Source organism: Hippichthys cyanospilos, chromosome 16 (genome assembly GCF_059441005.1).
Source record: "Hippichthys cyanospilos isolate Australia breed blue-spotted pipefish chromosome 16, RoL_Hcya_1.0, whole genome shotgun sequence".
Classification (NCBI taxonomy): domain Eukaryota; kingdom Metazoa; phylum Chordata; class Actinopteri; order Syngnathiformes; family Syngnathidae; genus Hippichthys; species Hippichthys cyanospilos.
In genome coordinates this window covers 19,027,405-19,041,421 of record NC_142384.1, presented here as the reverse complement: position 1 = coordinate 19,041,421, position 14,017 = coordinate 19,027,405, and the positions used below count along the sequence as shown (strand labels likewise).

Genomic DNA, 14,017 nt, shown 5'->3' with positions numbered 1-14,017 from the left:
CGTCACGCGACCACGGTGTGAACGTCCACCTCCTGCGGCGCGGCGACGACGTAGCCGTCGAGCTCCCCGGCCCCCGGCCCCTCGGCGCCCGGGGTCCCCCGCGCCGTCTGGACGGCCCGGGCCAGCAGCGTGCCGTCGCCGATGGCCGAGGCCAGCGTCATGGCCACCTGCTCCGTCAGGCTCTCGGGCGTGGCGATGGTGATGGTGTCGCCGCAGTCCACGATGGAGGCGCCCTCCTCGCCGCCGCCGGCGCTGCGCAGGATGATCTGGTGGCCGCCGCCGCGCGACTGGCTGACGATTTGCCGCACCACTTTGACGATGTGGTCGCCCATCTGCCGAGAGGCGCGACGCCATCAGGCCGAGGCGAACGGCGGGAGGCGTGACGGCGGGGAGGGCTGCGCCCCGTTCCGAAGGGTGGCGCGCGCCCAAAAACGCAACGGGGGTTAGCAGAAAGAAAGAGGGGCGTCGGGGGCAGCATGGAGGAAATTCGATCGTCGAGTGGGCCGGACCGCCTCGAAACAAGTAGCGTCGCTTGCGGCGGGTGTGGGTTTTGGCTAAAAGGCGGAATTTCTCCATTACGCTTTGACCGGCGGGTTCGGTCCTGTTCACTTTCTTTAACGCGTCACAAAAGCATCGTGCGGGCCCCGGGTTTGAGCTCTCGGCTATAAAAGGGCCATTCGGAAAAGGGCGAACCCTCGCTTTGTTTGCCATTTGAGTGGGAAGGGCGGTCACGGAGGACGTTTGACGGAGGCGCGGCCGCGCCGCTTTTCTCCCACCTTGTCAACGCGCGGTGGAGACACGCGCCTTTGAAGCCGCGCCATATAGGCCGGCGCGGCCCGAGAAACGAGGCCACCGCAAAGGACACCGACCTCGTTTTGCGTGTCCTGAACCAGCGCCGCGCTTTCTTCGTCGACTTCCTCCACCGCCTGAGTCTGAGGGATAAACCACAGGCGCATCACCAAAATGCCAAAATATCATCCCGAGCGCAATTGAATCGATTCGTACAGCGGGATTCAGATGACGTTCCTCAACATCGATTTCGCATCGAAGGAGTTGCCGTTTTTGCGTGAGGTGTAAAGTATAATGCGGCTTTCGCGGCGAAGGCCGAACGTGGCGTCGCTACGCTCTTCGGTAGACTTTGGGTCGCCGGGTTTAGCTTGTTCGCACGAGGGGCGGGGGAAGGGCTCGTCGCGCACTTTTACAGCCGATCCGGAAAGGGGAGCCCCGATGACGACTTGCGCTGTTCTGGGGTGTAGCGGGGCCAACGTTTTCACATGCGGCACCTTTCTCCTTCTTTTTTTATGCGGCGTGTCCCTCGCTTTGCGCTAATACCCGTCTGACGGGTAAAAAAAAAGTTTGGACGCCGCAATCAAGCGTCCGCCACCGTGCCGTCAATGCCGCCCTATCGCTAGGGTGGCAAAGTAACTACAGTTCAGCTGTTAAAAGAAGGAAGCGCACGCTGCCCGAAGCGGTTTTCCCCTCCGCCATTCTAGGAGCGCCGCGATTGCTCTCGCCTGGCTCGGTTTTGGCGTTGAAAGTTGAGGTGGCCGCGTCGAAGCCTCGGGTGAGCGCAAACGGCAAAGCCACGATGCATCCCTGCCCCGCGCGCGAGACGGCCGGCGTTCCCGAGGCCCATTGGCCGTCGCGACAAAAGTTAACGTTTTGTAACTGCTCGCGCCGGGCCAAATTAGCGGAATTTGGCGCGGCCGCTCGGCACGCATCCCGCGCGTCGCCCGACGCTCCTTCGCGCCCCGTGGCCGAACTGCGGCGAGCGCGATCCAAAACCGTTGGCTTATCGGCCTAGTTTGCGTTGGGCGCGAACGCGATAGGAAAGCGGCAATCGCCAGCGGTACCTTGATGATGTACTCCTGCGTGTCGGCCACCACGGAGGAGAACTCCACCAGCAGCGTGTGAGGGTCTTGGCCCACGATGGGCACGGCCGCCACCGGCTCCTCCATCACCACCTCCTCCCGCGGGTCGCCCTTCTGACAACCCCCTGAGGGGAGGCGGCGGCGTTAAGGGCGGCCGGCAAATTGGCGCAAGGGCGAGCGGCGCCGCGCGGACCTTTGGCGCGGATGTGGCGATTGAGAGTGCCGTGCTCGGCGAAGCCCCGCCCGCATTTGGGGCACTTGAAAGGCTTTTCGCCGGTGTGGTGGCGCGTGTGGCGCACCAGCGAGCCTTTCTCCCGGAAGCCTCGGAAGCAGAACTGGCACACGTACGGCTTCTCCTCGCCGTGGGTCCGCTGGTGCACCTGCAGAGCGTTCTGGGAAGGATCAAGAGAGGGTCGGCTCGTAAAACAGCGCGACGACAAAAAAACAAAAACAAAACAAAAAAAAACGGGGCGCTCCCATATCCGGTAGCCTTTTGCGAGCGACAATTGGGCGAAAGGTGGCTCACCTTGGTCTTGTAGGCTTTCTTGCACCTGCCGCAGTGGAAGGGCCTTTCGTCCGAGTGAGCCCTCATGTGCTCGCGCACGTGTCCCACCGTTTTGTACAGCTTGCCGCACTCGCCGCACTTGTAGCGCCTCTCGCTGACGTGGACCTCCATGTGCTTCTTCAGCAAGTAGCCGCTCAGGAAGTCCCTCTGGCAGAGGGTGCACCTGAAGGCCTTGGAACCTGCAAAGCGAGACGGCAGATGGAACGGCAGCTCGGAGCTGGCGCCGAGGGAACGCTGGCCCGCTTTTCTTTTTCTTCGCGCTTACCCGAATGGCCTTTGACATGGAAGCGGAAGTAGTTCAAACCCTTAAAAGAGCGATTACAGTGCGGACATGTGTACAATTTGGGGGTTGGCCGCTCCACTTCCTGTAAAATCAAACACGATTCCACAAATCAAAGGCTTGATTTGTCATGAGGTCAGCAGACGGCGAGCAATGTCCCTTTGCTTTGCCCGCTTACCGGCGCCACCGCTTCCACGAGCTCCTCTTTGACTTGGACGTCGTCGTCGGCGACGGGACACCCGAGCACCATTTTGTCCAGATGCTGCGCGGCCTCCTCCGTCCTCAACGCGATGCCCGAATTGAGGATGGCCTGGCAGATGAGGCTGTCGCCGGCGGCGGCGGCGGCGGCCAGGGCTTCCGCCTGAGACTGATCCACCACTACCTACGGGCAGAGGGAGCGCCCGTTTGTCGCCAGTGGGCCGAGCGTCGGGGCCTTCGGGGCGCTCACCTGTCGCTCCTGCGTCGTGCCGTCTACCTCCATGGTGAAGTGCACCTGGTGGACCAGCTCCCGGGAGCCCGCCTCCACCAAACTGACCACGGCCGTTTGCGCCTCCGCCGCCTGCTCTTCGACCGGCCCCTCGTCCGGGAGCGGCGCCTCCGGCCGCTCGCTCTCCGCTGGGATCTCGCCGCCCAGTCCTGCGGAGCGGTCGCGCACGCGCGGCTTTCAGCTGCATAGCCCTCTATCGCAAAACCGCACCATTTCAAATGCCGCGCATTTGTTCCGGCCGGGCAAAAACGCAAAACAAAAGAAGAAAAGGGAAACCGCATCCTAGCAGAAGGACACCATGAAACAAAACATATAGCAAGTCTCCACGTGACATTGGGAACTGCGGCCAAGCCGTTTTTGCGCAACGTTGCAAGGCGCCGACGGACCACCCGGCGAGTCGAGCGCTTGAACGGCGTCTCCTCCTGACGCCGCGGCATCAGGAGCGACTCGCTCAAGGACGCGGCCGCAAAGGCCGGCGCGCTCCCGCCGCGCCACGCTCCCGCCGCGCCACGCTCCCGCCGCGCCACGCTCCCGCCGCGCCACGCTCCCGCCGCGCCACGCTCCCGACGCGCCGCTTTGCATCAACAAAAGGCGTGCTTTGCTTCGGGGGCTTTTTGCCATCAATACCTTTCTTCCTTCCATCCTTGCTCACCAGAATCTGCTTGCACTGAACAAAGCGGATCTTCTCGGTGCAGGGCGTGAGGGACTTGAGGTGTCTGGTTAGGGCTCCCGACTCTCGGAAGGACTGGCCGCACAGCGCGCAGTGATACGGCCGCTCGTCTGCGCGACATAAGCCGGCGTCGGGATTTGAAAGGAGCGAGTCTGCCGGGAGCCGGGCCTACCGGAGTGACGGCGGTTGTGGCGAATCAAGGAGCCTTTGGTGCGGAAGGAGTTGCCGCAGAGTTGGCACGCAAAGTTCTTCTGATCGCTGTGAGTCTTCAGATGCGTCTTCAAGATGTTGCTCTGTGAAAGTCCACAGATGTCGCATTCTCATTCGAAGCGGCGAGAGCCGACTTGCGAGTCGGGCCTTCGTTTTGACGCACCGTTTTGAAGGTCTTGTCGCAGAGCTGGCAGAGGTAGCGGCCGTCCACGTTGACCTTGTAAAGGGGCTTGTCGCCCTCCGCGCAAAGCGAGCCTCCGGCCGGCTCCCGCCGCGTGGACGTTTTGGCAGAGCCGCTTTTCTTCCGGCATCCTCGGCCCAACGCCGCACCGCTGGCGTCCGCTGGGAAGACAAAGGCAATAGGCCCGACTCGCACGTCACAGATACTAAGAAGGCGCAATCGTACCGATGCGCGCCACGTTCCAGGAGAAAGCAAAGAAAAGTGGCAGGCACCGCCAACTCACGCTGCCTAACGCAGGCTACGGGAAAACATTCCAATGACTCCGGCTAGCGGGGCGCTCTCCGAAAGTGAGCACCGCAGAGACTTTTGGATACGGTTTGGTACGCGCGTCACCGTGGTGCGCGGGGGGACTTATACCGCAAGTGCGCACCAAAGACCCGGTTGACTTACCTTCATTAACGTCGTCGGCGCTCCCGGGCTCTGCAGCAGCTCCTTGCGCACCCCCGTTGGTTGTCTCCACCTGTTCAAACACCGGTGTTACTTTCAACGCCGCGGCGGGAAGCTTTCTTTCCTGGCCGAGAGCCGACCAAAGACGCGAGAACTCGGGCTCCGGTCCTTTCGGCCACCCTAGCAACAGCGAAGGGACGAAACCAATTTGGTCTGCCCGAGCACGAGTCTGCTTGAAGCTCCTGATAGAAAGATGCTCTCCCTGGCCGACGCGCTGATAAGAGCACAAGAATTTGTCAGACCACTTGCGGGGACGCTAAAAGAAGAAATTCATGGCCGGGTAGGACTTTGTGTAACCTACTAGCAATGGCTCTCATTGGCCTGAGCCACTGCCGAGGCTTTTACCTCCGAGCTGAGGGCGCGAGTCGGTTTGCGCACACGTTCAACCGCGAGAAGCGCTTTTGAGACTCCGTGGCGTTCGTGAGCAGCAAAAGTCACATTTCAACTTGGGACTAGGACAGTCCCCTTCATCATGCTGTCGACGCGGAGGCCAGCGGGTAGTCGCGCGCCTCAACCTCGTTGTTGTCCGAGGGAAAGGACTCGGCAGAGCGACGGAAAGGAAGGCGGGCACACAAGCGCATCGGCGCCCTCTACGCGTTTGCTCGGCCTCACCGTTTGCCCCGCGCCGTCGCTGGGTCGCGCGCAGCCCTGGCGGAGCTTGTGTTGAATGAAGGCCTCCAAGGTGGAGAACTCCCTCTGACAGCGTCCGCATTTGTGCACGTCCTCATCTAGGAGAAACGAGCAGGCGCGGTTAGCTAAGCGCTGCTGGTTAGCCGCTAGCCGCTAACTAGGTCGGCAATTGCGGCCAATTTGACTAGGCCCGAAAAAGCAACGTTTGAGGGAGGTTTTGACGAGGGGCCGGGGCCAACCTTCGTCTCCGAGACTCGAGTGTATGGTGATGGTGTGGCCGGCGTGCTCCGCGTGCGTCTTTGCCGTAAGATTCTTTTCGACATTCATGTCGTTAGAGCTCTGCGTCTGTGTCGCAACGCGGCCGCGGGGTGGCAAACATGGCGGATTTACGACCCCGTCGCCATAACAACGCCTGCCGCGCCTGCGCGCTCGCTTCACGCTTTTCCTCAAAAGGGACTTTCAAGCGCCCAAAATGCATTTCCACTGGCAAAGGTTCTCTCTTCGCCTCGGGTCCTCTCTGCAGTAGACACGGGCCGCCTCTGTGAATGGAAAATAGCGAGTTTATTCAAAGTAGCCGCCTTATTCAATTGAAGGGACGATCGATGCCCGTTTTAATGCAGTCGCTTTTATTCGTCGAGCAAACGATATGGAACGTACAAAACTTTGAAAGGGGGGCCGTGCAGCTCGTTGAAACGGCGGAAGCCGTTTGCGACAACAAAGTAAACAAGGAACCGCTTTACGGCAGCGGCGATGGCTTCCGTCTTTAGCGGTGTGCTGCAGCTGACCGATCTCGACGATTTTATCACGCCGTCTCAGGTATTCCGATCAGCATTAGACGCGTTCTCGCGCTTGATTTCCTTGGCCGAGACGCTCTTACTTAGTCCCGACTCGATCCAAGCCGCGGTAGTGGAGAGGAGCCGTGACCGCTGTTATGTCACGGTGACGCAGGCGAAAGCGCAAATGCGTTCATTCGTTACCGCCTGCAGTCTATCACGCCATTGTAAGGTAAACCTTCGCAAAAGTTCCGCTAAGTTAAAACCAGCCTGCTTATAGTCACTGTGCTGTTTTTTTTTTTTTTCTCCATGCTAATTTCCATGTATTCGTACGTACTGCGCATTCCTCGTGCTGTTGGCTCTTGTTGAGTGAGCGTTACATTCGCACTACTTGTATCGATCCCTCTCACTTCTGTGTCTTCCCCATTTCGCGCATTTTTTACGTCACCTCACTGCCGATTATACACGTGCGTTGCCGCATCTTGAAAATGAACGACTAGCCGCGCTACCTAACGCAGGTAAAATTCGGAGCCTTTTCTGAAACCTCGCATTCCGTCGGTGTTTCCCGCACCAATCAAACCTCGGCGGTAAATTGTTTCGGTGAAAGGTCAACTGTTCTTTCGTCTAGGGCGGCACGGCGATCACCGCTCGAGCCGATCCAGTGTAGAGGTGACATGTCGTTGTCGGGCTCATCCGGTTTCCTCTCGCACGGCCTCGTTCGAGTTTGCGCGGCCGCTTTAAGTCGAAAGTGTCGGCTGCTAACCGGATGCTCTTGTTTTGTAGGAATGCGTCAAACCTGTCAAAGTAGAGAAGAAACAGGGCAAGTCCGTAGCCAAAATCCAGATCGAAGACGATGGCAGTTACGTCCAAATCGACCGGGTGAGTGAGGCGGGACGGCGTGCCCCCCGCGACGGGGGCCGGCCCCTGACGGACTCGCGCTTTTCAAGGCCGGGCAAAAGCAGAAGCTGGAGAAAGCCAAGATCACGCTCAACGACTGCTTGGCCTGCAGCGGATGCATCACGTCGGCCGAGAGCGTGCTGGTCACGCAGCAGAGCCACGAGGAGCTCTTCAAAGTGCTGCGCGCCAACAAGGTGAGCGGCCGCGCTTTCCTCGCCGGCCTCCGCCTGACCCCGGCGGGAGCTCCTCCCGCAGGCCGGCCCGGCGGACCGGAAGCTGGTGGTGGTGTCGGTGTCGCCCCAGTCCCGGGCGTCCCTCGCCGCCTTCTACGGGCTGGGCGCCAGCGAGGCGGGCAGACGCCTCACGTCCTTCTTCAAAGGCCTGGGTGAGGACGTCTCGGCCGCCGGGGCCTTCTATTCTCCCCGATTTTCTTCTTCGTTCCGTGCAGTTGCGCTGCCGCTTGCCCGTCTTTGCTCTCGTCTCCGTCGCGTGCTTTTGGTTGGAGCTTTTCCCGCCGCGGCTTTTCTAGGCGTCCATCACGTGTTCGACACGAGTTTCAGTCGGACCTTCAGCTTGCTGGAGAGCCAGCGGGAGTTTGCGGAGCGCTTCCGACGCAGGGAGCGGGACCGCTCGTCCTTGCCCATGTTGACGTCGGCTTGCCCAGGTGTCCCGGCGCGAGCGCGTCCTCGCGCGTGCCCGAGGACTGACTGACTGACTGACTGGCGCCGGTCTCTGGTCCTAGGTTGGATCTGCTATGCGGAGAAGACGCACGGCGACTTTATCCTTCCTTACATCAGCACCACGCGCTCCCCTCAGGCCATGATGGGCTCTTTGGTTAAGGACTATTTTGCAGAGCAGCAGGTTAGCGCATGGAGCCTTTTTTCAAAACCGCAAAACTGCTTTTTGAAGTGAAGCTGAAGTGTTTGTTTGTTTTTTACTTTGTACAACCGATCCAAAATGGCGGTGACGCGATGTCAACGGCTCAACAAAGTTTTTTTTTTTTTTGGGGGGTGGGGGGCAGTGCTTGAAAAAGACTGCCGGTTTGAGGCAGCGTTTGTTTTTGGTGCCAACAGGGCCTGAGCCCACAGCAGATCTACCACGTGGCGGTCATGCCCTGCTTCGATAAGAAACTGGAGGCCTCCAGGTCGGACTTCTACCTGAAGCAAGCGGAGAGCAGACAAGTGGACTGCGTCATCACGTCCGGTGCGACCTCCGCCCCGGTCGTCGGGCGGACCTCATCTCAAATCGCTCGTCCTTGTTTTCCTCCGGCAGGGGAAGTTCAGAAAATGCTCCAAGAGGAAAACGTCACTCTTAATGAAATAGAAGCCGGAGAGCCGGATACGCTGTAAGCTACGGCGCGCTGCGGTCGCGTTCCTTTGTCACGCGCGCGTCCTCCTCGTTCCAGGTTCAGCAGCGTCAAAGACGGCGAGTACTTGAGCCACGCCGGCAGCGGCTCCGGCGGTTACCTCCATCACGTCTTCACTTACGCGGCCAAGGAGCTCTTTGGAGAGGAGGTCAAGGAACTCACCTATAAGGTCCTGAGGTGAGCCCTCCGGCATCGCGGGCTCCTGTCCGGACTTGGCGGCTCACCCCTGCCTCCGCCGCAGGAACAAGGACTTCCAGGAGGTGACGTTGGAGAAGGACGGGGCCGCCGTGCTGACTTTCGCGTCCACCTACGGCTTCCGAAACATCCAGAACCTGGTGCAAAAACTCAAGAGGGGGAAGTCGCCGTACCACTTTGTGGAGGTCATGGCCTGTCCCTCAGGTTGGCCCCGTCCAGAACATTGCACGAAAATCTCTTGAAGAGGGCAAGGCGTCCCTCGTTGCCTCAAGTAGTGGATTGGCAAGAAAAAACAAAGATTGGGCCTAAACAAAAGCGTATATTAGAACTGCAAGGTTGCAATAATAGTTGGAATGTCGAATAATCCTCAAACGAAGTTGCCATTTGGACCTAACGCTATCGTAGCGCGACATCAATATACAACGCTCGATTCATTTTTTTTCTTCCCCTTTTCTCGCCCTACGCGCGAACGGGCCGAAGCGGTAGGCATGGCCCTCCGATAGACGTCTCCAGCCTTGTTTTGTTTGCCCGCATCAGGTTGCCTCAACGGCGGCGGGCAGCTGAAACCCGGGCCCGGTCAGAACCCCGAGGACTTCCTACGCAAGGTGGAGGCGCTCTACAAAGCCCAAGAGGCCCAGGCGCCCCAAGACGCCGACGGCGTGGCCCGGCTGTACCGTTCGTGGCTGGGCGGCGTGGGCGAGGAGCGGGCCAAGGAGCTGCTGCGCACGTCCTACCGCGCCGTGGACAGGAGCGCCAACGGGCTGGCCATCAAATGGTGACGCTTCGCTGGCCAAACGACACTTGCCCGTCAGCTGCTTTGGGACGCCATCATCTATGTCAGACAACTGAGGAATGTCACGGCTAGAAAAGACCGACCCAAGCTCCTTGCCGTACCTATAGTGTCATTGTCTTTTTTTCTTTTTTTAGGGGTTCGTATCGAATCGCGCATTCGTAGGGAACGTTCTCAAGGTTGCCGCGCCGGTCTAACCTTTGCCGAGACAAATGATTGATGGAAAATGTCTTCTGACGTTACGACTTCCAAGATAAGGTTTGCTTGTTCTGTATTAACCGAAGGCTCGTGCAAGCAAAGCGCCGGAAAGGCGAAAAGACCCGCCCCCGGCCACGTGGACAGGTGTGCGTTCTTTTATTACGGGAAGCGGACGCAACCAACTCACAACCAACTCACCCGTGACGCTTGCGACCTCATACGTGAAGAAAAGCGATGAGCGCGCTTGCTGTGGTTACGCGATCCGAGCGACGGCGAGTCGATAGCGACGACCGAGCAAACGTTTTAACGGAGCCACAACCGGTACCAAGACATTTTAATGGAGCCAGAAACATAAAAGGGCGTAAGGTGTATTTGCTGTACACTTTCAACTGCGCAAGGATAAACAAAAGGGGTTGGAAAGAGCACTGGCTCTGGCCTTATTGGAAATACTTACAAATGTACAATCCCATGTGTACACCTTGGATATTTGACGCTTTTACGCGGAAAGGGAAGGCGGTTTCAGCCGCCGACTTGTTTTGATTGCGAATCTTGACAACGCGCGGCTAAAAAGACTAACCTTAAGGTCAGCGATTAAAGCGGCCCGACAACCCGCGGACGCTACGGCCGTATCGCGGCCTCGGCGTCCCGCGCCGCGCCGCGCCTCCTCAGTCCTTGGGCGCTCGGAAGGCGTCCTTCTCTTTGCGGAGGCTCCTCATGGCTTCCACCGGATCGCTCCGCTTGACGTGATCCTGCACAGACTTCTCCCTGGAAGCGGAGCGCAGCAAATTGTGGCCGTGTTTGCCGCGCGCGAAGCTAGCTCAGACTTACTTGACTCTCATGAAAGGGTTGAAGGTGAATTCGTCCGCCAAGGTGGACGGGACGGTCGGCTCGCCGTTGTCGCAGCGCTCCTAAAGCGACGCGCAAGTTGACGGATGGCGCCGGACGAGACGAGGCGGCGTCGGTACCTTTGCCCACGCCAGCTTCTTCTGGACGGCTTGGTTGTCTGGCTCGACGTGGCGCGCAAACTTCAGGTTGCTCACCGTGTACTCGTGACCGCAGTAGAGCCGCTGCAACAAAGCGTCAGTCAGGCGTCTTTGAAGCACCGGACGGGTTTGGGTTACATGAATTAATTGCCATCGCTCTTTCTCCCTCGCCAGCAAACGTCCACCTAGACCAGGGCTAGCGCCAATTAGCATTAAGGCCGCGCAGAAGGGGGGCGGGCGGGCGGGCGGGCACCGTTTCAGCAGGAAGGCGTCCCAGAATTTCAATCAAGGCTTTGTACATCTGCTCCGCCGTGCCCTCAAAGAATTTGCCGCAGCCGGCAACAAAGAGCGTGTCCCCTGCGTGCCGAAAACAAAAAAGCCGGTCAGCCCGGCGCCCGACGACGGAAGAATCCACGGCTCCGCTACCCGTGAAGACGGCCGGCGGCTCCACGCCGTGCTCTTTGGTGACGTAGTAGCAGACGTGGCCCGTCGTGTGGCACGGCGTCAGCAGACATTTGACGTGAAGCGAGCCCACCTGAGAAAAATGGAGGACGTCAGCCGCCGCCGCGCCGTACCGCCGCGCCGCCCTCTCACCTTCAAAGTGTGGCCGTGCGACACTTTTTTGGTCATGGCGTCCACGCGATCGTCTCCGCCGTAGACTCTGAGGCCGGGCATGAGCTTGGCCATCTTCTCGTTGCCGCCGGCGTGATCCCTGAGCAGAGCCGTTCTCAAAGGCGCGCGCACGGCAAAGACCGGGCGCCTTGGCGCTTACCAGTGGTGATGGGTAGTCAGAACCGTCGTGAGCTTGACTCCGTGCTTCCGGACGGCCTCCACCACCTGCGGTTCAAAACGGCGCCGAGGCCGTCGCCGTTCACGTCTCGCTCGGAAAGCGGCGCCGAGATACCGCGACGGGACCTCTGCGCCGCCGGCTCTTCGTTGTCCGCGCGCAAAACGCCCCGCTTCCCTCCGACGAACGGAATGAAACGAGGCGGGCTAAGAACGTTGCCCCGAGTCCACGTGAGCAGCGAAACCTTGAGTTGTGACAGACCTTGACGGGTTCCACCGGGTCCACGACGGCGGCTTCTTTGCTGTCGGCGTCGATGAGCAGGTACATGTAGTTGTCGCCGAGAGCCGGCACAAGTTCCACCCTCATGTCGCCTCGCTCCGGCAGCGACGCTGCTCGGACCTGGCCGTCAGCCATAGGAGCGGCAACTGGCTTGCAGGGTCCCGCTGGAAAACGACCGACGTTGGCGCTCGCTTGAGAGGAGGGGGGGAGAGAAGGTCATGACACGGTGCACGCGATTGCGCACATAGAATTGGAAAAACAAATCGTTTCCTGTTGAGCATGCATTTCACTTTGCCGTATCGTAAAAACAGCGCCTTGCTTTTTGTTCCTCGGTAGAATGCAAACGCAATCCCGTTTTAGCCAGATGTTACCCGCGGACTTGCGCCAAACGAGGCAAGTGCCCGGAAACGGACTCGCCGCGGCGATTGGTTTGGAAAACGCCACCGCTTCGGAAGGCTCCGCTCTCTCCGCCGCCGCCGGGTGATTACGTAAGCGAGGCGACCAGCTGCGAACGCGCACTCGTCCGCTCCACGTCGTAAAGCAAAACTTGTGTCGTAAGGTGACAACAAATGAAGGGGGAGAGCCCTTCAATAGGCTGTTAGAACGAAGAGCGTGTTGCACTCCTACCGTGCCTTGAGGCGGAGGCGGCGGCGGCGGCGGCGGCTCCGAACAGAGCGCGAGCACTCGCCACCAGCGACTTGACGAACATAACAAACGCGAAGCTCGTCTCTCACCCGGAAGCGCGAGTTTGGGCGGAGTTCACGTCCGGCTTCGTCATCGCAGACCTCGCAGGCTCGACCAATCAACCGCGGAGACCTAGACGCGCTTAACGTTGACTTTCGATCCCGTGACATTCGCTCTCGGTTTCCCAGCCCACGTCCAGCGTTGCCGTTTTAAATAGAACGCGTACTTACCAGTTAGTGTCGCATGGAAAGGGCTCAGGCAAACGTGCGCGAGGGTCGTTGCGGTTGAGGTCGAGAGCTCTTCTGCACCGCGCGGTTGGTCGGCTCGGGTTAATACGGGTTAGAAAGCTCTTCCAATCGAATCCGGGGGCGTTCGTTCGGCACGCCCGCGCGACTTTTGCACCCTTGGCTGAGCCGAGATGTCGGCGGGAAACTTGTCGCGCTTTTGGGAATGGGGGAGGAAGATCATCTGCGTGGGCCGAAACTACGCGGAGCACGCCGCCGAGCTGAAGAACGCCGTGCCCGGCGAGCCGGTGCTCTTCCTGAAGCCGCCCACGGCGTACGTGCGCGAGGGCTCGCCCATCCTGGTGCCGCCCTACTGCGCCGAGCTGCACCACGAGGTGGAGCTGGGCCTGGTCATCGGCAAGGGCGGCGCGGACATCCCTGAGGCCGAGGCCATGGAGCACGTGGCCGGCTACGCGCTGTGCCTGGACATGACGGCCCGCGACGTGCAGGACGAGTGCAAGGCCAAGGGGCTCCCGTGGACTCTGGCCAAGGCCTTCGACACGTCGTGCCCGGTGAGCGAGTTCGTCCCCAAGGAGCGCGTCCCGGAGCCGCGGCGGCTCCGCCTCTGGCTCGAGGTCAACGGCCAGCTGAGGCAGAGCGCCTGCACCTCGCGCATGATCTTCTCCGTCCCCTACCTGGTCAGCTACGTCAGCGGCGTCATCACCTTGGAGGAGGGCGACCTGATCCTCACCGGAACCCCCGAGGGCGTGTCGGCCGTGCGCCCGCACGACGAGCTGCGGGCGGGCATCGAGGGGGTGGTCGACGTCACCTTCAGAGTCCGAGCCAAAGGTCGCTAGCGGAAACGGCGCCCGTCGCGGCCCCTTTTGGGGGAGCGCGCCTTTCCGTACCTGCCGATTCCAACAGGGCCCATAACAAGGGCCTCGTGAGGGCCGAAGCCTTTTAAAAAAAGTCCGTGCGTCTTTTGTTTCGACACAAGCTAAATAGCTTTCTTTTCGACAGTGCGTTCGGGGGCTTAAAAAAGCCCATTTACAATGAAGAACGACGTAAAGAAATAAAGCCTCTTCGCTTTCCACGCTTCAATTCAATTCAAGCGCCCCGCTCCTCGTGGTGTGCCTGGCCACCGGGGGCAGCGCGCAAAGGAGCTGTTTGTACGTTCCTCGCTTCGCCTCGAGTCAGACGACGCCCGGGGGCGACGACTCGAGATCCCGCCGGGCCCAAAAAGCACAAAGCGACCCCTTCCTCCATTTCGGGGGTGGAAAACGAGCCCCGCCGGCATCTCCTCTCACGTGAGAAGCTACTTTTTGTTTCCTAATCCTTTTCGTCCACTTTGAAGAAACGGAGCCTTTTTTCCTCCTGGTTGTGGTTCCCATAGAGGTGAAAACCACACGGCGCCCAACTGGCACAAGGGCGAGAGTGCCG

General features: G+C 59.9%; 5 protein-coding genes across 8 annotated transcripts; 2 read left to right on the top strand and 3 right to left on the bottom strand.

Annotated features, from left to right (window-relative positions):
* Positions 1–2: 2 nt before the first annotated feature.
* On the bottom strand, positions 3–2,966 carry e4f1 (E4F transcription factor 1). The gene is made up of 8 exons (XM_088436896.1): positions 2,895–2,966; positions 2,702–2,801; positions 2,398–2,615; positions 2,065–2,263; positions 1,854–1,996; positions 1,459–1,800; positions 870–932; positions 3–332 (listed from the first exon to the last, which is right to left on the bottom strand). The coding sequence occupies exons 1-8, from the start codon at positions 2,964–2,966 to the stop codon at positions 3–5; spliced, it is 1,467 nt and encodes a 488-aa protein (XP_088293022.1).
* On the bottom strand, positions 2,950–9,784 carry LOC148411253 (transcription factor E4F1-like). The gene is made up of 8 exons (XM_088436218.1): positions 5,641–9,784; positions 5,384–5,499; positions 4,715–4,784; positions 4,247–4,425; positions 4,046–4,166; positions 3,856–3,983; positions 3,165–3,352; positions 2,950–3,098 (listed from the first exon to the last, which is right to left on the bottom strand). The coding sequence occupies exons 1-7, from the start codon at positions 5,726–5,728 to the stop codon at positions 3,188–3,190; spliced, it is 867 nt and encodes a 288-aa protein (XP_088292344.1). The 5' UTR covers positions 5,729–9,784; the 3' UTR covers positions 2,950–3,098; positions 3,165–3,187.
* Positions 5,854–9,525, top strand: ciao3 (cytosolic iron-sulfur assembly component 3). Of its 2 annotated transcripts, XM_088436213.1 has the most exons (11): positions 5,856–6,217; positions 6,958–7,053; positions 7,122–7,265; positions 7,327–7,456; positions 7,601–7,735; positions 7,814–7,932; positions 8,145–8,274; positions 8,344–8,416; positions 8,477–8,614; positions 8,679–8,836; positions 9,170–9,525. In XM_088436213.1, exons 1-11 carry the CDS (start codon positions 6,152–6,154, stop codon positions 9,409–9,411), a joined length of 1,431 nt encoding a protein of 476 aa, XP_088292339.1. In that variant the 5' UTR covers positions 5,856–6,151; the 3' UTR covers positions 9,412–9,525. The 2 variants fall into 2 exon arrangements, with proteins under 2 accessions (XP_088292338.1, XP_088292339.1); XM_088436212.1 differs by having other exon boundaries at positions 5,854–6,217; positions 7,327–7,735.
* A 153-nt stretch (positions 9,785–9,937) lies between the features above and the next one.
* On the bottom strand, positions 9,938–12,730 carry hagh (hydroxyacylglutathione hydrolase). Of its 3 annotated transcripts, none has more exons than XM_088436220.1 (9): positions 12,584–12,730; positions 11,652–11,860; positions 11,376–11,440; positions 11,198–11,315; positions 11,030–11,138; positions 10,857–10,960; positions 10,586–10,687; positions 10,449–10,528; positions 9,938–10,385 (listed from the first exon to the last, which is right to left on the bottom strand). In XM_088436220.1, the coding sequence occupies exons 2-9, from the start codon at positions 11,802–11,804 to the stop codon at positions 10,286–10,288; spliced, it is 831 nt and encodes a 276-aa protein (XP_088292346.1). In that variant the 5' UTR covers positions 11,805–11,860; positions 12,584–12,730; the 3' UTR covers positions 9,938–10,285. The 3 variants fall into 3 exon arrangements, with proteins under 3 accessions (XP_088292346.1, XP_088292345.1, XP_088292348.1); XM_088436219.1 differs by lacking the exon at positions 12,584–12,730 and adding an exon at positions 12,297–12,457; XM_088436222.1 differs by lacking the exon at positions 12,584–12,730 and adding an exon at positions 12,041–12,159.
* Positions 12,337–13,668, top strand: fahd1 (FAH domain containing oxaloacetate decarboxylase 1). The gene has a single exon (XM_088436234.1). The coding sequence runs from the start codon at positions 12,772–12,774 to the stop codon at positions 13,432–13,434; it is 663 nt and encodes a 220-aa protein (XP_088292360.1). The 5' UTR covers positions 12,337–12,771; the 3' UTR covers positions 13,435–13,668.
* Positions 13,669–14,017: the final 349 nt, after the last annotated feature.